This window comes from Passer domesticus, chromosome 6 (assembly GCF_036417665.1).
Source record: "Passer domesticus isolate bPasDom1 chromosome 6, bPasDom1.hap1, whole genome shotgun sequence".
NCBI classification, from domain to species: Eukaryota; Metazoa; Chordata; class Aves; order Passeriformes; family Passeridae; genus Passer; species Passer domesticus.
Genome location: NC_087479.1, coordinates 53,915,951 through 53,936,363, shown reverse-complemented (window position 1 = coordinate 53,936,363; position 20,413 = coordinate 53,915,951). Strand labels below are relative to the sequence as shown.

Sequence of the window (20,413 nt, the reverse complement as noted above, 5' to 3'; positions counted from 1 at the left end):
ACATACGTCAGATACATACAGGATGTATATTGGACATGTGGGATAGATCTATTGGATATAGATCAGATACATATTGGACATATATATGGGATATACACTGGACACATATGGAACATATATAGGATACGGAACAGACAGCTCAGACATATTGGACATATACAGCACATATATAAAATAGATATTAGACATCAAGATATATAAGTATATAGGACATATATGGGGCACATATAGAACATAGATTGGCCATATATCAGCCCAGCTGTGGTTCTGGGGTCACACTGCTCTCTCTGCAGTTGCCCTCACTTCCAGAGGAGGTTTGAGGGAATCACATCCAGCCCCTGGCTCCTCATGCCCTCCAGCTGGGATCCCTGTGCTCCTGGGAGCTGGTGTGACCCCATTCCCACACCCAGGGCAGGGGACAGGGAGTGGCCGTGACCGTCACTCCGGGAGGGGTGGGGAGGGGTGATGCAGTTTAATCTGCAGTAGAGATAAATCCCAGAAGGGAAACTTGGGGAAAGGTAGGCACAGGGAATGCACATGGAGGACTTTGGATTCCCGGTGGCACTGTCAGCAGGGCACAACAACCAGCAGGGATTTGGGGTAACAGGCTGATTTCCAATCCCTCAGATGCCACTGGGGCCATGCCACTGTGTCCCCTGGTCCCGTGGCTATTCCAGGAGTGGCGTGTCCAGATGTCACCGCTGTCCCCAGTAGCTCTGGGGAGGTGGGCACACACCAGCCTTCTCCTTTCCCCCTGGATAACTTGATCCAGCTGGGCATTCAGCTGGGCATCCCGCCTGGCACCAGTTCCATTCTCTGTTCACTGGGACAGCCTCCAAGTGTGGGATAAGCTTGGTTTGTCCCTGGTCACCGTGACACAGCCACAGGAGGTGACCACAGGGCTGGGGCACTGAGGTCACCAGCAGCACGGGAGCGAGGAGCCCTGGGCAGAGCTCATCCCACGGGATCAGCTGATCCTGATCCCCCCCCGCATCCCAGCCACCTGGATATAAATCCACCCCGCGGAGCCCCGTGCTCCGTCTGTGTCACCGTCATGGGACGGAGCTGCTCCTTCCTCCTGCTCCTCTTCCTCCTGTCCCCGTGGCCCAGAGCCACTGTGGCACTGCTGCAGTACCGCCACGACTGCGGGGAGTTGGGAATGCAGCTCCTGGTCTTCCCGTCCCACGGCCGCACCGTCCGCTTCAAGGTTCTGGGTGAGTGGGGGGACACCCTGGATCCCCCTGGGGTGCTGGATTTCTCTGGGATTCCCCTCAGTCCTGGAGTGTTCCGTGGTGATGGTATCCCAGTGGGATGAGCCCATTGGCTTGGATGAGCTGTTGCTGCTGGCTGGGGGGTTTCCATGCACCAGGATGTGTCACTTCCCCGTGTCCATGGTGTCCCCCCAGACGAGTTTGGCTCCCGCTTTGACGTGGCCAACTGCTCCATCTGCCTCCACTGGCTGAATTCCAGGGAGGACGGCTCTGTCATCTTCTCCTCTGGCTACAAGGGTTGCCACGTCCTGTTCAAGGTGACGCTCCTGTCCCCTCCGCGGTCCCCTCCAGCAGGATGGGGGTGACTGTCCCTCGTGTCCCCCCTCAGGAGAACCGCTACGTCCTGCGGGTGCAGCTGGAGGAGCTGCTGTCCAGCGGGATCCCCGTCACCTCCTACGAGGTCAACATGACCTGCCCCAAGCCAGATGGCTCTGAGATGCTCCCAGATGGAACCCGGGAGAAGACCCGGGACAGCGGAGTCCTGATCTCCCACACCGGCCTGCACCAGCTCTCCGAGTCCTCCCTCACCCTCACGGGATCCCACTTCACATCCCAAGATCACCTGGAGCAGGTTCACACCGTGGGACAGTACCAGCCCAGCTCAGTGCTTCCTGGGATCCAGCACCATTCCAGTCCAGCCCACTCGGGGCTTCTGTCCCAGCCTGCTGGGGTTCATCCTGTCACCCAAATCCAGGGAAGCTTCTTCCGCCCAGCAGTGCAGCCCTCCCAGTCTGGGGGGCAGAGCCAGCCAGGGATGCTTCGCCCAGTGCTTGTGTCCCAAAACCATCCCAGTTTGGCTCATCACGGGGGTCAGACCCAGCCAGGGCACCTGCGGCCAGGGTCTGTATCCCAAAACCAGCCCGGGATGATGCATCATGGGGGTCAAAACCAACCGGGGCAACTTCGTCCAGGGTCTGTATCTCACAACCAACCTGGGATGATACATTCCGTAGGTCAAAACCAACCAGGGATTCGCCCAGGGTCTGTATCCCAAAATCAGCCTGGGATGATGCATCATGGGGGTCAAAACCAACCAGGGATTCGCCCAGGGTCTGTATCCCAAAATCAGCCCGGGTTGATGCATTCCGTGGGTCAAAACCAACCAGGGCAACTTCGTCCAGGGTCTGTATCCCAAAATCAGCCTGGGATGATGCATCATGGGGGTCAAAACCAACCAGGGATTCGCCCAGGTTCTGTATCCCACAACCAGCCCGGGATGATGCATTCTGTGGGTCAAAACCAGCCAGGGATTCGCCCAGGGTCTGTATCACAAACCCAGCCTGGGGGTCAAAACCAACCGGGGCAACTTCGCCCAGGGTTTGTATACCAAAATCCTCCTGGGGGTCAAACCCAGCCAGGGATTCGTCCAGGGTTTGTATCCCACAACCAGCCTGGCTTGACCTCCACTGGTGCCCAGACTCCAGCAGGATTCCTGCGCCCGGGAGCTCAGCCCCTAAACCAGCCGGGAGTATCTCGTCCCAGTCAGCACTCCAACTCCCACACTGGGCTCCCAGGCCACACGGGGCTGCTCCATCCCGGCCATCCCAGCCCGGCTTTGGTGCACCCAGGACTCTCATCCTGGCCGGGTTTCATCAGCCCTGGACTCCAGGCTGAGCCCCAGCCAGGCCTGGGACGCCCAGGGCTGCGGCCCCAGCCTGGATTGCTGCATCCTGGGATTCACTCCCAGCCCAGCCTGCTGCAGTCCACAGCGCTCTTCTACCCCTCGCCAGGGGCAGGTAAGGCAGGAAGGCGGGATGCTGGGACAAAGGGAAAAGCCTCAAGGTGCTTTTTCAGCCCACGTTGCTGCTGTGTCCCATCTCTGCTTGCCCCCAGGAATGCAGCTGACGCGGGAGCAGTGCCAGGTGCCGGCGGGCCGGGTGCCGTGCGTGGCTCCACAGGGCCGGGATGCATGCGTGCAGGCGGGATGCTGCTACGACGACATGGACCGTACCACACCCTGCTACTACGGGAATACCGGTAGGACACGTCCCAAAATCCCTCCCCGGTGCCAGGAGAGGGTGTTCAGAGTGATGGAGCCTCTCCGTGGTATCGCAGCCACCGTGCAGTGCCTGCTGGAGGGACACTTTGTCCTGGTGGTCCCGCGGGGAATGGTGGCCCTGCCGTACAACCTGGACAGCGTGCGGCTGGCCAGCAGCCAGGCGGGGTGTGAGCCCCGCCACGTGTCCGAGGCCTTCGTCATGTTCCGCTTCCCGGTCACCCACTGCGGCACCACCGTCCAGGTAGGGCGGGAAAACCCCGGAAAACCCCAGGTGGGCATGGGGGGGTCACCTCAGGATGGAAGTGCCCCCAGAATGCTCCCAGTCCCTCCAAAACTTCAGGGTAAAGAACTCACCCACGTGTTGCCTCCTGCCTCAAATCCTGATCCGTGCATCCCCCAGGATGTTTCCCATTCTGGTGTTCCCTACACAGGCGGTCGAGGACATGCTGATCTATGAGAACCAGCTGATCTCCACCATCGATGTCCAGGGATCCCCCCGTGGCTCCATCACTCGGGACAGTGTCTACATGTAAGGGAGAGGGTGGAAAAATCGAGGCAGAGAGCCTGGATTCCCCCTTGGATCAAACCAGCCCTCACCCCTGCCACGTCCCTGGTGGTGTCCCCAAAACTTGGGCTGAGGGAGCTGTGGAGGATTTGGGAGTCTCCCACCTTTCCCTCCCTCTTTTCCCCAGTCTCCGAGCTCGGTGCATCTACAACGCCAGCGACCTCCTTCCCTTGGGAGTGGAGGTGGCCGTGCCCCCCACAGCCGCCCCCCTGGCCATGCCGGGCCCGCTGGGGCTCCAGCTGCGGATTGCCACCGGTGAGTGCTCCCTATCCCGCTCCCTATCCCGCTCCCCATCCCACTCAACCCCTCCCAACATTCCCACAGACGAATCCTACAGCTCCTACCACGCTGTGGGTGACTTCCCCCTGGTGAGGGTGCTCCGGGACCCCATTTACGTGGAAGTCCGGCTGCTCCAGAAGACGGATCCCAATTTGGTGCTGGTGCTGCACCACTGCTGGGCCTCCCCTGGCTCCCACGCCACATCCCAGCCCCAGTGGCCCATCCTGGTGGAAGGGTGAGCGGAAAAGGATGGGAAGATGGAAGTGAGGGGGTCACTGTGCTGACAGTGTGTCCTTGCTTCCCGCCCAGGTGTCCCTTCCAAGGGGACAACTACAGGACACGGCTGATTCCGATGGGCCCGGCCTCTCCGGAGCTGCCCTTCCCGAGCCACTACCAGCGCTTTGTCATCTCCACCTTCGCCTTTGTGGAGCCCCCAGGAATGGCTGTGCTGGAGGGGGAGGTGAGGGGGATCCCTCTGAATCCGTGTTGGGAATGCCTCAGTGTTGGGAATCTCTCATCCCAACATCCCCAACCCCACCCCAGCACTGACCCTGCTTCCAGCTGCCCACAGTCTCTTCCTGTTGGGAAGCTCACGCTGCTTTTGGGGGGTTCCTCATGGCTTGGGGATGCTTTTTGGGGGCCTCTTGAGGCTTGGGGACACTTTTTGGGGATGCCCAGGTGACGCTGGCATTCCTGTGGCTCCCAGGTGTACATCTCCTGCAGTGCCTCCGTGTGCCACCTGGCCCAGCCGGAGCCCTGCCGGCCCTCCTGCCAGCTGGCAGTGCCCTCACGTGAGTCTGGGAGCCTCCAGGCGTTGGGAAGACCTCTACACGTTCCCCTCTTCCCAAGCCAACCTGCTGTTCCCCACAGGAGCACGGAGGTCTCCAGGGGACAGGAGGACAGGTGACAGCATGGGGACAGTCACATCCCAGGGATGCCTTGTCTTTCCTGAGGTTCCCACGAGAGGGGGAGCTCAGCAGAGAGGCTGAGGGGTGAGTGCCTTCTGCTCCCCAAAAACCCCTTCATCCCAAACACCCCTTCATCCCTCTAAGTTATCTACTCCCCCTCTTCCTCCTCACAGCCTCTACCTGGATGCTGTTGGATGTCTCTGGGAAAGCTGGAAAAATAAAACCAGTGCAAAGCATGGCTCTAAGGGTGGTTTGTCCTTGAGAGGGGAGGAAAGAGGATCCTTCATCCCCATTCCCAAACCGGCAGCAGCCACACATCCCCCAAATCCCACCCTGCTACACCCCCACCCTTCACAGGAGCCTTTTCCAGCTGGGATGACAGGGAATAATTCTTTATTTCCATACTGAAACTAAGTAACTGCTTACAAAACTGCACAGTCCTCCCTTCCCTCCCTCCTTCCACACATCCCGGCCTCAAACTTCCACCAGCACCGGGATTAGGGTTTTTTGTCAAACCAGTTACACAAAACAATCTAAAGGCGGAAAACACACAGTATTGGGGGAAAAACTAAACAATAAATTCATGGAGCACGGGGAAGGCAATGTCTGACTTCCCTTACACCAACAGCTACAACAGGGGAGCTTGATAATCCCACCTGGATAATCCCACCTGGATATTCCCACCCACCTCCCACCCCACATCCCGAAAAATCCCAGCCCCACTTCCAGGGCTACAGGCTGTAGAACTTGAGGCTCCGATCCATGCCTGTGGAAGCGATGAACTTGGCGTGGTGGCCAAAGGCCACTCCTGTGGTCAGACCACTGTGCTCTGGGGACGGAAAACAATCCATGGTCACAATTCCGAGTGGGTTTGTCCCATCCCCGCCCCAGCCACTTCCATGATTCCCAGAATCCCTCACCTGTGAAGTGGAGGATCTCCGTCCACTGCTTGCAGATGTAGATCTGGACGTCGGTCCCGCCCAGCGCCAGATAGGTCCCGCTCTGGTCGAAAATCAGGGATTTCACCTGTGGAGAAGAATCACAACAAGGTGTTGAAAAGGTTCCAAGTGGCTTTTCTGGGATGCCACAACCCCCGGAGCAGAGAGGCCGTGGGGGAAAAGGGACACCACACACCTCGAAGTTGTTATCCAGCTGCAACGTCTTGAAGTTCTTGAGCTTCCTCAAATCCCAGAGCTTGACCGAGGAGTCGTCGGCGGCCGTGGCCAGGTAGTAGCCATTCTCGGAAAAGGCGATGCTGGTGATGGGGCCCGAGTGTCCCGGGAAGTTGGCCACGTTGGTGCGTTCCTGGGGACAGGGTGGTCAGAGGGAACCACAGTGCTGGGACGTGGCACCGTTCCCAACCGACCTGCGCGGTCACGGAGGCACCAGCGGCTGCTCGAGATGGGATCTCGGGATTTTTGGAGAAACCTCCAAAAACATTCCTCAAAGTCCTGCTCCTTGGACTGACCCCCAAACCAAGCTCAGAACACCCCCACATCCCTGTTCCCACACATTCTCATCAGCCCTTACCTTCAGATCCCAGATCTTGATTTGGGAATCCATTGTTCCCGTCCCAAAAATGAGCCCATCCGGGTGGAACTGGGCACAGGTGAGAGCTGTGGAGACAGCAGGAGCATCAGACACTTGGGGGGAAGACTCCCAACAGGGCTGGGAAGACTCTCAAGAAGGCTGGGAAGATTGGGAAGGCTCAAGAGGGTTGGCAAGACACAGGGAGTTGGGAATATTTTGAGAGCTGGGAACACTCAAGAAGGCTGACGAGATTGGAAAGACTCAGGAAAGCTGGCAAGGCTGAGAAGTTCCCACGAACTCCAGGAGCCAAGGAATCCCCAAAGTGGGGAAAATCAACTCCAAAGCTTACCACATCCAGAGCTCTCATCCGTCACCTTGGTGAGGACACGGCCCGTCTGGATATCCGAGAAAGCCCAGTACTGGGAGAGAGGAAGAGCGTTGGAACGGGAGGGCTGGGGAGCACGGGTGGGAGCTGCGGGATGGGCAGGGATTCACCTGGTCATCCGAGGAGCTGAGCAGGTAATCACCCGTGGCGTGCAGGCTGAGCCCGGTCACGGAGCCCTCGTGGGCACGGACCACCTGGACACAGGAGGCGTTGGGAACGGACCAGATCCGGATCGTGGCGTCGGGAGAGGCCGAGAACACCAACTCCTACGCAAGGACAGCACCAGAAGGTTCACACGGGAAGGACTCGCCTCTCCGAGAGCTCCCAGCAGGAGATTCCAGCAGGGGAGGGTCCTGACATCCAGACTGAGGCAGCCTGGAAGCGAGGGGAGCGCCAGACGCACCTGGGACGGGTGGAAGACGACGCTGGTGACTTTCTTGGTGTGGCCCTTGAGCGTGGCCAGGATCTGCTCCGAGCTCTTGTCGAACACGATGACGTTCTTGTCGGCTCCACCTGGAAAAGCGAGCGGGAAGCGCTGGGATGGGAGCGTGGGGCCAACCAGCTCCAAATGCGCCCGCCTTACGTCCCTTCTCCTCCTTCAAATTCCCAAAAACACAGAGAAAGAGATCCACTCCCAGCTGGGAAATCCCCAGGAAAGCTCCCTTACCAGTGAGGATCTTGTTGGTGTCGGAAGGACACAGATCCAAGGCAAGAATTCCTGGGATGCTGGCGCTGTGCAGCCCCTGTGTGAGAGAGGAGAGCCCCAGGTTAATGCCACAAGGAGCAAAACCTTCCCAAAAGGAATGAAAAAGTGATTCCCAGCTCCATGTGGGAGTTTCCCAGTCCTTTCCACTCACCACATGTGAGGCCACCTGCCGGTACTTGCTGAGCTCTTCCGGCTTCACCAGCTCCTCCGGGACCGTCTTGCCCCTCTGGGGAAAAACAGGGATAACCATCAGCCTTGGCTGGAGCACAGCACATCCCAGCTCCCCCCAAATCCTTGGATAAGGCCACTCACCTTCTTACGCTCCGTGGTCAGCACCGTCGCCTTGTCTTGGAGCTGGAAAACAGGAGGAGGGTGGGCACAGACCGGGAATTCTGCGAGGGGGAGAAGGGAACACAGGGAACACTGCCCCTACCTTCTGGATGATCTCCGGGGTCATTCCCGCCAGCTCTCCCAGATCCATGGCCTCGCCAGCGCCCTGCGTGGCACAGAGAGAAGGGACGTGCAGAGAGGGAATTTGGGAGCAGTGAGTGGGAAAGGGGCTGGGAACGAGCGGGAAAAGGGCCGGGATGGGGAGCAGCACTCACGGCCACGTTGGGCTGCGCCGACGGCACCGCCTGGGGCACGATGAGCCCGGCCTGAGGCTTCAGCGTGGCCAGAGCTGCGGAAACACAACGGGGTTAAAGGAACACCGGGACAAAGCACTTCCCAGCGCCCCTTCCCGGGAATGCCCGCGTGTCACCTTCTCTGGCGGCGGTGACCTCCTTGGTGAGGCGGGCGATGACCCTGCAGGCGGCATCGTGCTGGTACAGGGCGTGGGACAGCTCCTGGCGCGTGGTCTGCAGCTGCTGCCGCAGCGTGAAGCTGTGCAGCATCACGGCGTCCTGCCGGGAACGGCGCCCGTCAGCCCGGCACGGGCGGCACGCCGGCCCCGGCGGCGCCCCCGGCACTCACCCACTCGTCCTGCAGGGCTTTCAGGATGGCCGGGATGCTGGTGGCCGAGGGGGGCTTGGGCCGGATCGGGTGCGCCACTGCGGGGAAGATGGACACGTCACCCGTGTCCCCACATCCCCGCGGATCGCCGCACCCCCGTCCCTTCCCTCTCCCGTTTCACCATCCCTGCTTCACCCCGCTCCTTCCCAGCCCCCGCTGCTGAGCGCGGCACCTCAGCCCCGGCTCAGCAGAGCCCAGAACGCCTCGGGCACCGCCGCTCCCGACCCCGGGAGGGCCTTTCCCGTGCCGTCGCCGCCGCCGGCACCTTTGATGTCGATGAGCTGCTCCTCGGACAGCGGCTGGTTGTTGACAGGGTCGGTGCCGTTCTCCGCGATGTACTTCTCGATCAGCCGCCGCTCGTACACGTGGTTGGACACCGGCGACACACACGGGTGCTCCGGGACCTCGTTGGAAACTGCGGGGGGGCAGGGAAGGACGGGATGGCACGGGAACGGGGCGTTGCGAACCCCCCGCCCGCTGATCCCCCGGTGAGCCCGGCCGTCCCCGCCCCGCAGCCCGGGATCCCCCGTTCGGTAACGCTCCCGCGGCCGCGCTCTCTCCGCACTCACTGGAGCAGATGAGCGCCATGGCGGAGGCCGGGGGGTCGCGGCGCTCCGCTTACGGCCCCGCTGCCCTTCCGAGGCTGTTTCCGGTTCTCCTTTCCGGTCCGGGGTCCCGGTTCCGGTTCCGGTTGGCGCGCGCGGCCCCCGCGCCGCTCCCGAGCGCTCACGCGGGCGCCGCCGGAACCGGAAGCGCTCCCGGCATCCCCCGCGCTCCCCCCGCCGGCGGGAACCGCGCGCCGCCGCCCGCCCCCGGCCGTTGCCATGGTGACCGCGCTCCCGGCATGCGCCGCGGCCGGCCCGGGGACTACAGCTCCCGGCGTGCCCCGCGGCGGAGCCCAGGGAAGCCCCGGTGAGGGGGGGGCGGGGGGGACCCCGGGGTGGGGGGTGGAATGCGGGGAAAATTGGGGGAAATTCGGGGAAAGTCGGGGGGAAATGGAGGGAAAATGGGCGGGGGGCGCTCCAGGGGGGGATAGGCGGGGTGAGGGGGCCGCGGTGGGGGTCCCTGGGGGGGATCCCGGGGGAGCGGGGGGATCCTGAGGGGTCGTGGGGGACGGTGGGAGGTGGGCACAGCGGGGCCCGGGGGATCCTGGCGGGATCGGGGCGATCCCGGAGACCGCGGGATGTGGGTGGGGTGCGCACAGCGGGATTTGGGGATCCAGTGGGCACTGGGGAGAGCCAGGGAGGAGTGGGGGGGTTTGTTTTGGGGATCGCGAGGGGTGGAGGGCCCTGAGGGGGGCGGGCAGAGCGGCGATCGGGGCTGCCAGGGGAATGGGGGGAACTGGGCGGGGCACGGCGGGACTGGGGAGATCCCGGGGGGATTGGGGAGAAGTGGGGAGCACGGGGCGTCTCGGGGGTGGCAGGGTCCCATCCTGGAGCGCCCCGCTCCCTCCTTGGGGAAGGGGTGCCCCCCCTTCCCAGCCCGGCCCGGTGCCCTTGGCTGTGTCCCGCTGACTCTTGTCGATCCCAAAAATAGCCGGGACACCCGGGCCTGTGCTGGGGGGGGGCATGGAACTGGGCTGTGGGGCCTCCAGCCTCCCCTCCTGCTTGCGGGACCCCAAAACCAGCAAGCGAGCCCCAAAAGCAGCAGGGTTTCCCCCTCCCAGCACCCCCACACGTCTGTCCCCACAGCTCCCAGGTTCCAGGATGGGCAGTGCCGTGGGGCACGGGGCCCTGCTGGCCCTGCTGCTGTGGATCCCATTCCTCATGGGATCAGCGGGGGACGGAGCCAAGGATGGGCAGGAGGGGTTCCGGGGACACGCCAGCACCGCCTCCGATGACCTGCTGCTGCGGCTGGGAAGATCCACTTGGGACACCCTGGAAAACTGGGTGGGACAGCAGCCCCTGCGGATGGTGGCGGAGGTGGGATCCCCGTTCCCAAACCTCCCCTGGAGTTCCTTCTGCAGGCGCACGGGACATTTTCCCGCTCCCTTCTCCCCGTATTTCCCCGCAGAGCCTCTCCACCACGCTGTGGATCGTTTCCTCTGGGATCTCGGCCGGCCTGACCACGCTCTGTGGGATCCTGGGCGATCTCCTGGCCGCTTCCGGCATCAGCGGTGAGTGGGGCTCACCCCGTGGGACGGCTCCAGCCCCGTTCCCGCCGCTGACTCCCAGCTCCCGTCGTTCCCAGGCCACCGGCTGGTCCGAGCGGCAGCGCTGGCTCCCGGGGAGGTGCAGAGGGTGCTCCTGTGGGCCGTGGCCGCCCTGCTGGGATCCTGGCTGCTAGCCCGGCTGCGGGGGCTGCTGCGGCCGCTGCTGCGCTGGGTGAAGCTTTTCTTTTTCCTCGGGGCCTTCCTGCACGTGGCCGCTTCCCAGGAGAGCCCCACGGTGCAGGCGGGAATGCTGCTGGGCCTGTGGGTGCTCTACGCCTTCCTGAGCAGCCTGGTGGCGTCCCCGGATCCCAGCGCCCGGCTGGACGCGGCCGTCAAGAGCCTGGAGTGGAAGGTGGAGGAGCTGCGGCGGCGCCAGAAGTTTGGGGGGCCCCGGAACCGGGAGGATTGAGCCCCGCTGAGGCTTTCCCAAAGCTTGGCTCCGTCATCCCGAGCATCCCGAGCATGTGTCCCCCTGCTCCGCTGAGCCCCCCGCACCTCCTGCCCCGCTTCCCGGTTCTCCCAGGGGTCCTGGGAGCCCCCCATGCCTCTGGGAGCACCCCAAAATCGGGGGCTGTGCCTTGCCACACATGCTACAAGTGCCTTCACCCCAAAAGCCCCTACAAATGTGGGAGAAGAGCTCCCGCATTCCCTGCTGGCCTGGGATGTTGTCCCAGCCCAGCCGGCTTGGGGTGCAGAGGGGATCCCGTTCCCCATCCCGGGGGCTCTGCTTGTTTTGGGGTCCCCTCACTGTCAGGATTTGGGTTTAAAGCTGCTTTTTAAAACGGTTTTGATAATGTGGTTTGGAATAAAGACGGATTTATCCGGCGTGGCCCCACTGCTTTCCTGTGGGAAGGGGGTCAGGCTCAGAGGCAGCCCCCCAGTCCATCCGAGGTGGGAGGAAGGAGGAGGAAGAGGAGGAGAAGGAGGGTGGTTTATCCATGCCCGGATCCCACCACCCTCTGGCTGTTCCTGCTGTGCTTCCCACTCGCTCCGTGCCCCTTGCCATGGATGTTTTTGTCCTTCCCATGTCCCCAGTATCCCTGGTGGAACAGGGAAAGGTGGATGGCAGCTGGGGGAAGAATTCCCACCCTCCTGTTCTGCTCCGAGGGTCTCTGGGTGGGCTGGGAATGGGATGAGGAACAGGGATTGGGGTGGGGATGAGGAAGAGGATGAGGAGCAGCCGTGGGGATGGGGAATGGGATGAGGGTCGGAATGGGGGGCAGGGTTGGGAATGGGGAATGGGGTGAGGATGAGAATGGGGAGCAGGAGGGGGAGCAGGGCTGGGGATGGGTGGTGGGATGGGATGCGGCTCGGGCTGGGGAGCAGGAGCCGGAGCACCGGGCACGGCCGGGCTTTAGGACCCGGCGGGACGAGGCGGCGCCGGTGCCGGTCCCGCCCCGGCCCCATTGTCTCGGCACGGGGGCGGAGGGACGGGAGGCACCGGCGGAGCGACAGGAGGCACCGGCGGCACCGGCACCGGCGGCACCGGCGGACGGACCGAGCCCCCCCGGCCATGGCCTCGGCGGCCCGGCTGGCGCTGCTGGCCGCCGCCCTGCTCTGCGCTCCGGGTAAGTGGGAACGGCACCGGGAACGGCATCGGGAACGGCAGCTGGCACCGGGAACAGCACCGGGCACCGACTCCGACCCCGCTCCGCGCCCCTCCCGCCGTCCTGCCGGGATCCGCTCCCGCGTGGACCCGCAACCTGGGTCGATTCTCCCCTTTCGCCGCGGTCGGGGTCCCTCCGTTCCGCCGGGATCCCGGGAGCCGGGGCGACCTCACCCCCTCCTCCTCCTTCCCCGCGTTCCCCGGGATCCGCGTCCCCCATTCCGCGGGGATCCGTGCCCCCTCCACCGCCTGGGATCCCGAGGGGTTCACCCGGGAACGTGGGGTCCGCTGGGATCTCGAAGGGGGAATCTCCTCCCAGTCCCCATGGGAACCCACGGCCCGAGGGACTCCTCCTCGGATCCCGGGATCTGCTTGGCCTCTCTCCCGCACACCCGATCCCCGCGGTGGGATCAATTCCCGGCCGTGAGGAAGCCCTGCCCGGGCATCCAGGTGGGATCTGCTCCCTGTGATGAGGGATCCCTCTGAGCACCATGAGGGGGGCACCGTGAGGGCACCATGAGCGTGGATCCCACCCTGCAGGACATGGTTCCAAGCCTCTCCCCAGCGGGGAATGCATTCCCACAGGGAACAGCCAGGACTGGGGGAGCCGAGTGCCCCCCCTCCCCAGTCCTGATGCAGGGATGGGACAACCCTGGAATGGGATAACCTTGGGACAGCGCAACCATGGCAGGGTTGACCTCAGAATGTGGTGGCCCAGGCAAGGGGTCACCCTGTGTGCTGCCACAAAGGTGGGCACAGAGACCCCCTCCTGCCACCCCTGTGCACCCATTCCCGCTGTGTCCCTGAGGGATGTGACGCGTCCTTGTCCCTGCAGTGAGGGGTGACGGGGAGCCCCCGGATGCCGTGTTCCTGCCGGCGGAGCTGGAGGTCCTTGGGGTGCCCGAGTCCTACCGGCTGCAGAGGGTGGATCAGGACGTGGCCCCCAACTCTTCCCTGCACACCCGCTCCGAGACATTCCTGCTGCTTCGTGCCGGATCCCAGCCCCTGGTCCAGGCCACCTACGCCCCGTTCAGCATCCGCCAGGTAACCGGGAGTCCTGTGTCCCCTGGGCCACCCCGGGCTGTCCCGGCCCCCACCACCATCCTGGTGTCCTTACAGGAGGTGTCCACGGAGAGCCCCCCCGGCTCAGCAGCTTGGGCCATCCGTGCCGTGTCCCTGGAGAGCTCTGTGTCCCCTGCTGAGCCCGTGGCCCGGGTCCTCTTCCATCTGTACGGGCCTGACTGGATGCCTGGGAAGCAGGATCATGCTGGGGCCCGGAGTCATCCCAAGGACTGGGACCATCCTGGGGTCTGGGATCACCCTGAAGTCCAGGACCACCCTGGGGGTCAGGGTCACCCCAGGGACTGGGATCATCCCAGGGAACAGAACCACGCTGGGGTTCGGGATCACCCCAGGAACCGGGATCACCCTGGGGATCGTGACCACCCCAGGGACCAGGACCACCCTGAGCAGCAGGAGCACCATGGAGTCCGGGATCACCCCAAGACCCGGACTCACCCCAAAGACCGGCACCACCCTGGGATCCACGATCACCCCAAGAACTGGGACCACCTCAAAGACCGGGACCACCATGAGCAGCAGGACCAGCCTGGGAGCTGGGATTCTTCAAGGGATTGGGATCACTTCAGAGCTCGGGATCTCCCCTGTGTCACCCTCCACGCTCACCACCGTGGGCGGGTGGCCCGGGGGACATGTCGCCTGCAGGTCAGTGCCACCCTGGGGCCCCTGGGGACCCAGAGCTCCCCCCCAGCCTAACCCCAGGACCCCCTCTCCCCTGCAGGCCCCACTGGGTGTGTGTGTGGTGGAGCTGGAGATCCCTCCACGCTGGTTCTCCCTGGGATCCCTCCATTCCCACCGGAGCCACCGGCGAGATTCCGACCCCGTGGAGCCCCCGGAGCACCCAGAGCTGGCTGAGCTGCGCTACGGCGTGGGGGAGTGCGGGGGGCAGGAGCAGGAGGCTCCCAGATTCCTGGGAATGCTGGAGCTGCGGGCAGGAGAGCCGGAGCGGCGGCAGGAGGTGCGGCTGGACGAGAAGGTGCTGCTGCGTGTCCCCAACGTCCCCCTGCGGCCCGGGCAGCGCTTCACGGCCACCATCGCCCTGCGCCACAACTTCACCGCCGACAGCCTGACCCTGAGGTGAGCGCGGGGACAGTGGGGACACCGGGACACTGTGGGACACTGGGATGCTATGTGAGAGTGCCTGACTGTGAGTGACACGCTGTGACAGTCACGACACTGTGTGACAGTCTGTGACATTGTGTGGTAATTTGTGGCAGTATGTGAATATTTGATACCATGTGCACTGAGTGACATTGTGTGACAGTGTGACTGTGACACTGTGTGACACCGTGTGATGCCAGCTGACAGGATCCGATACTGTGTGACTGTGTGTGACACTGTGTGACAGCGAGTGACACCGTGTGATTCTGAGTGACACCGTCTGGCAGCACCTGACATTATGTGACACTGTGTGACATTTTGGGGCACTGTGTGACAGCATCTGACACTGTGTGACACCATGTGCCCGCACAGGGTCAAGGCCAAGAAGGGCCTGCAGGTGGTCTCTGCCCGTCCCACAATTCCCAGCACCTGGAGCGTTCACCTGGAGCGTTCCCGCGGTCCCAAGCACTCCACGGCCGTGGTGACGTGCCGGCGGCTTGGGGACATCCCTGTTGTCCCTGACAGCTCCAGGTAGGGAGCACCCCAATACCCCCATCCCGGTGGGAATTCCGGGTTGTTCCACCCTGATCCCGGTGTGGTGCCGCAGGGTGTCTGAGCCGGCTGAGCTCCTGCACCTGGATGTGGCTGTGGAAAACGGGACGGGGGGGCTGGCGCCGGCGCGGCCCCTCACGTGGCAGGTGGAGTATCCCGGCCAGGATCCCGAGGCGCAGAAGGACAAACTGGTCTGGGAAATCCAGGTGTCAGAGCGGGACGTCCGCGCCCTTGTCCCGCTGGTGCAGGTGGGTGTCCCCATCCCAGTCCAGCCCTCCATCCCATGGAAAGCACCCCCTCATCCTGCTGTGCTTCCAGGAGCTGGAGATCCTAAACACGGCGCCGCTGACCGGGATCCCCCGCGCTATCCCGGTCAAACTGGTGGCTGTGGAAGCAGGGGGTGGAGTGGCTGAGCTCACGGATCCTGTGGGATGCGAATCCGCTGACAAGCAGGTGCTGCAGGTGAGTCCTGCTATCCCCTCGCTATCCCGCCTCACCCCGGGACATTCCCACGGAATTCCATGCACCCTTGCAGGTGTCGGATTCCTGCGACCTGGTGTTCGTGGGGGGCAAGGAGAGCCGAGGGGCGCGGGGGGCCCGCGTGGATTTCTGGGTGCGCCGGCTGCGCGCAGAGCTGAGCTTCTCCGTCTGGGCTCCACTGCTCCCGCTCCGTGTCCAGCTGGGAGATCCCATCCTGGAGCAGCTCCGTGGCTGGAGACTGCCTGGGGGGCCTGACAGGTGAGCCCTACGGAATGGCATGGTGGGAAAAGGGGGAGACGGGAATGGGGCAGGGACCTGATGTGTGGGGATGCATCAGTGAGCCCCCAACACACTCCTATGTCTCGGGATTCTTGTCACCCTGTCGTGGAATACCTGTCACCCTGTCCTTCAATCCCTGTTCCCATGCCCCTGGGGAACCCCTTGTCACCCCATCCTCTGACTGTCGTCATCCTGTCCCTGTCCCCAGTGCCGTGGTGGAGTCTGAGGACGCCGCAGAGGAGCCGGAGCGGCGGGCGCGGGGCTGCCGGGCCCAGTTCCAGCGCACGGGGCTCCGTGTCCTGGCACACTTTGTGGCCCACCCCCTGGATGGTGGCCGTCACCTGTCCTACCTGCCCGGCCCTGAGTGGCTCCTGGATGTCACCCACCTGGTGGCTGCCCGGACTCGTGTCCAGGACCCCCGCGTGGCCTCACTGGAAGCGGGGGCCGTGGTTGTGGGCCGGGAGCCTGGAGTCACCTCTGTGGAGGTAAACGAGGTTGTTTGTGGAGAATTTGGGGGATCCTGGGAAGATCTGGGGGTGTGGGAAGGTTGCCGGGATGGAGCTGGGGGGCTGGAAATGATCCCAGTGGCAGCTGGGCAGGATACAGGGAGGGAGGGAACTGAGGGGCTGGAGGGGCTGGCACGGAAAGGGAAGAGGAAACAGTGGTCGTGAGGGATGCTGGGGGACTCACAAGCTGCTTCCAGGTGCGCTCCCCGCTCTCCGACTCCATCCTGGGGGAGCAGACGCTGGTGGTTTCTGAGGAGAAGGTGACGGTGACAGAGCTCCACGCCCAGGTGGTGGCCGGGCTCTCCTTATCCCTGCGGACACAGCCGGATCAGCCTGGCGTGGTCACTGCCACTGTCCTGGGCACACCCACGCTACGGGCCCTCAAGCAGGTGAGACAGGTGAGGAGTGACCCCAGTCTCCCCGGTGTCCCCCAAACCTCTGCCATCCCGCTTGTCATCCCACCAGGAAGCGACCCTGTCCATCTGGTTGTCCTTCTCCGACCACACGCTGGCCCCGCTGGAGCTCTACGGGTGGCACGACGTGGCCTTGACCGTGACGTCCCTCAACCGCGCTGTTGCCACCGTCAGGGGGTCCCCTGGGGTCCCCGCTGCCCACCCGTGGGTGGTGGCCGAGGGGCCGGGCCGGGGGGCCCTGCTCCAGCTCAGCCTGCATCCCCCGGATGCGTGCCGGCGTGGCCGGCACCGCGCGGCCGCCCTGGCCACCGGCACCGCCTGGCTCGAGGTGGGGGTCCCCTCTCCCGGGAGCCCCCGGCCCTTCCCGCGGGCCGAGGGCGCCATGTCCGGGGAGGCGGTGACCGTGGGACAGAGGGACCCCGCGGGCGTGGGGCCAGCAGCCACCAAGCTCCAGGGGTCTTCCTCGGAGGAGGATGAGGAGGAAGGCTACGGACGCAACCGTGCCGGCATGGAGGAGGAGGAGGAAGAGGAGGAGGAGATTGTGAAGGCTCCGGAGCGGGTGACCGACCTGGAAATTGGGATGTACGTGCTCCTGGGAGTCTTCTGCCTCGCCATCTTCATCTTCCTCGTCAACTGCATCTTCTTCGTGCTCCGGTACCAGCAGAAGGAGCTGCCCGAGCCGGGCGGGGCCCTCTCGGCCCCACAACCCCACAACTGGGTCTGGCTGGGCACCGACCAGGAAGAGCTGAGCCGGCAGCTGGATCGGCAGCAGCTGGAGCGGCCACAGCCGGACCGCCGGCAGCCGGAGCCCCCGGCATCCCCGGGCCCCGCCTGTGGCTGCGGGGGCCCCCCGGGCTCCAGCGAGGACGGGGCTCCCCCCGGCTCCCCGGGCCCCGGAGCCCCGCCGCCCCGCAAGGAGGGGTCGGCTCCAGGCGGCGGCCGCAGGAAGCGCGTGGAGTTTGTCACCTTCGGCCCCCCCCGTGTCCCCGAGGAGCCCCCCCCGGCCACCCCCCACGTCCAGTCAATCCTGGTGGCCAGCGAGGACGACATCCGCTGGGTGTGCGAGGACATGGGGCTGCGGGATCCCGAGGAGCTCCGGAGCTACATGGAGAGGATCCGCGGCAGCTCCTGACCCCGAGGGGGCAACTCCCGGAGCCCCCAATTCCCGGGCAAACCAGTAAGGGCCCGACCTCCTCCCCGTGCCGTGCTGGGGGGACACCCCTCTTCCCAGTGGGATGGGCCGGGGACCACTGGTGGCCTCCTGGGACCACCCCAAGGTGCCCACAGAGGGTGAGAGGGGGTCTCCCAGCCCTATCCTTACGGGGGCTGGATCCCAGCGGCACCGGGGAGGAATTTGGGATGCTCTTACTGCTTTGGGTCTCATTGCGACATGGTGTTCATAGTGGTGATGATGATGGTGGTGATGATTCCTGTGGTCTGATCCCGGGGAGGATCCTGTATCCCCCCCACCTTCACCCCGGCCACGCATCCGTTTTGTACACATTTTTTATCGGGAACGCCCGGGAAGGGGCTGCCAGGGGCTGGTATTTATGGAAAATTTTTAATTCTGACGTTGTTACAAAAATAAAGTATTTAAAAAAACGATTGGGATTCTCCTCTGAGCCATCTCCTGTGATCCGGACACCGCGTCCCCCCCTGCCCCCATGGCAGTGCCAGGCTCCTGGGAATGGGCACATGCCCTTGACCTTGGCTCCACGTGGGAGCTGGTCACGGGATTGGATCTGGGCTGGGCCTGGCCACGGCCCAGCTGGGGTCACCTTGGGATAAGGGATTGCCTTCCTCCCTCTCCTGCCATCTTCCCCCTCCACCTTTCCAACCCCAACAGCAGCCTGGTATTGCATGTCCCCAACATTCCTAAATGTCTCCTCAGCACCTCCCTGTATTAGTGGCCATGGGGATTCCCACTCTTCCAGCTTCCCAGTAAGTCCCAGCAATCCCAAGACACCCTGGGTAACAGCAGGAGATCCCCCACCCCATCACCCTGCTCCCAGCTTCCCCAAACTTCCCAAAACACTGCTGAGAGGACGTGACTGGCATCCTGTCCCCCCTTCCCAGCATCCTGGGTCCCCCCAGGTGCTCAGCTGGATCCCAGCCCTCACCCAGGGTGGGGATCAACGTCTCCTGGGACGCCCCACCTCCCACCCATGGAAATTCCAGCCTTACACCTCGCTTAATATTCCTGGAGGGTCCTGGAGTGATCCTGCATATGCTGGAAGATGCTGAGGATGTGGAGCTGCAGGTAACATTGACTCCAAACAACAGGGAGAAGAGGGAAATTCCTGGCTCTTCATCACCCCACAGATGTCCCACATCTCGGGAGGCCCCGAGTCCCCCATGCCACCACCCCAAATCCATGACTTGGAGGCACAAACGAGCTGCAGATCATGATGGCTCCACCAGATCTGTGTCCCTCGGGGTGGGACCACCAGATCCACGAGGCTCCCGTGCCCCGGAGGGTCTCTGGGGTCCCCAAAACCCTGTTTCCTCCCTGCCAGGGCAGGATGGAGCCACCCCATCACCCTCCTCCACCCCACAGCACTGAGTCGGCTTCCTGCCCTCCGCCACACTCCCGGGGCTGCCGGAGCGCGGGGACACGGCCAAGCCACGTCCCCAGGCTGCTGAGAGAGGGACACCCCGAATCCCAGACCCCTGAATTCCATGGGGCTGCCCCGCTGAGGGGATGGGGGGGCTCTGCCTGCTCTTGGTGGCTCTTTCTGCCGTGGCACCTGCACGAGGTACGTCACCGTCCCCATCCTGGCCCGCGCCGTCGCTCTCTTGGGACCTTGGGGTGGTGGAGCCACAGATTTGGGGGTGGGGGACCTGCCACCTCCCTGGGATGGGGAGCACTGGGGGTTCTGGGGGGTTCCCAACAGGGGTGTCAGTGGTGGAGGATGCTGCCCCTCAACACACTCAGAGGGAAGGGGATCCTCTGAAAGAGTATCCTAGGGCTTGGGAATTCTCCTAAGGGTTAAGATCCCCTTGGATCCCCTCCAAAAGCACCCTGGGAACCCCTAGAAGAGGACCCTAAGCCCCTAAAGGTGCTCTCGGAGCCATCCCACCTACAGTCCCTTCGGGAACAGGGTGGCACTCGGCCTGAAGCCCATCCTGTTTTTCATGTACCCCCTGGATGGTTTTGGGATGTGACACTACCTGTCCTCCCCACCCTGGCAGGATTTGGGATTGTTTGGCTGCCAAAATGTCTGCCAGGAGCTGCTTGGAGGCCTCCAATTGATCAGGAAACGGCCCCGTCACCCCATTTCCGCCCTTCTCACACCTCCGTCCCCTGCTGGAGCAGCTCATTCCCACCTTCTGCCCTCATCCCTGGCCTTATCCTTGAACATTTTAACTCCAATCCACACTGCACCAGCTCTGGTGTCTCTTCCCAGGATTCCCACCCAAGCAGCCCCCCCTGGATGCCTCACTTCTGGGGCTGAATCCTTCCCCCTGGAGGAGCCAAATGGGGCATTTTTAGGGATAACTGGATCATCCACTCACCTGTGGCTCTGGAGTGGGTGTAGGCAGGTGGGTACAGACAGGTCCAGCCCCTCTGTGTCTGCAGGCATGAACCG

General features: G+C 63.6%; 4 protein-coding genes across 6 annotated transcripts; 3 read left to right on the top strand and 1 right to left on the bottom strand.

Moving 5' to 3' along the window:
- Window positions 1-42: 42 nt before the first annotated feature.
- Window positions 43-5,021, top strand: ZP1 (zona pellucida glycoprotein 1). Its single transcript, XM_064422699.1, has 10 exons — window positions 43-1,214; window positions 1,407-1,528; window positions 1,600-3,007; window positions 3,105-3,248; window positions 3,327-3,511; window positions 3,702-3,799; window positions 3,963-4,090; window positions 4,160-4,349; window positions 4,424-4,574; window positions 4,821-5,021. The coding sequence occupies exons 1-10, from the start codon at window positions 1,055-1,057 to the stop codon at window positions 5,019-5,021; spliced, it is 2,787 nt and encodes a 928-aa protein (XP_064278769.1). The 5' UTR covers window positions 43-1,054.
- A 377-nt stretch (window positions 5,022-5,398) lies between these two features.
- On the bottom strand, window positions 5,399-9,389 carry PRPF19 (pre-mRNA processing factor 19). Its single transcript, XM_064425794.1, has 16 exons — window positions 9,224-9,389; window positions 8,920-9,069; window positions 8,616-8,692; window positions 8,404-8,545; window positions 8,249-8,322; window positions 8,077-8,139; window positions 7,956-7,997; window positions 7,795-7,869; window positions 7,605-7,680; window positions 7,341-7,450; window positions 7,048-7,203; window positions 6,902-6,971; window positions 6,553-6,638; window positions 6,157-6,327; window positions 5,943-6,048; window positions 5,399-5,851 (listed from the first exon to the last, which is right to left on the bottom strand). Exons 1-16 carry the CDS (start codon window positions 9,240-9,242, stop codon window positions 5,754-5,756), a joined length of 1,515 nt encoding a protein of 504 aa, XP_064281864.1. The 5' UTR covers window positions 9,243-9,389; the 3' UTR covers window positions 5,399-5,753.
- A 50-nt stretch (window positions 9,390-9,439) lies between these two features.
- TMEM109 (transmembrane protein 109) lies at window positions 9,440-11,631 on the top strand. Of its 3 annotated transcripts, none has more exons than XM_064425796.1 (4): window positions 9,440-9,566; window positions 10,346-10,576; window positions 10,668-10,770; window positions 10,845-11,631. In XM_064425796.1, the coding sequence occupies exons 2-4, from the start codon at window positions 10,361-10,363 to the stop codon at window positions 11,213-11,215; spliced, it is 690 nt and encodes a 229-aa protein (XP_064281866.1). In that variant the 5' UTR covers window positions 9,440-9,566; window positions 10,346-10,360; the 3' UTR covers window positions 11,216-11,631. The 3 variants fall into 3 exon arrangements, with proteins under 3 accessions (XP_064281866.1, XP_064281867.1, XP_064281865.1); XM_064425797.1 differs by having other exon boundaries at window positions 9,464-9,566; window positions 10,353-10,576; XM_064425795.1 differs by lacking the exon at window positions 9,440-9,566 and having other exon boundaries at window positions 10,034-10,576.
- Window positions 11,632-12,180: 549 nt separating this feature from the next.
- TMEM132A (transmembrane protein 132A) lies at window positions 12,181-18,428 on the top strand. Its single transcript, XM_064425792.1, has 11 exons — window positions 12,181-12,374; window positions 13,248-13,456; window positions 13,532-14,137; window positions 14,214-14,569; window positions 14,966-15,124; window positions 15,201-15,393; window positions 15,464-15,607; window positions 15,681-15,883; window positions 16,113-16,389; window positions 16,608-16,799; window positions 16,876-18,428. Exons 1-11 carry the CDS (start codon window positions 12,320-12,322, stop codon window positions 17,953-17,955), a joined length of 3,474 nt encoding a protein of 1,157 aa, XP_064281862.1. The 5' UTR covers window positions 12,181-12,319; the 3' UTR covers window positions 17,956-18,428.
- The last annotated feature ends 1,985 nt before the right edge of the window (window positions 18,429-20,413 follow it).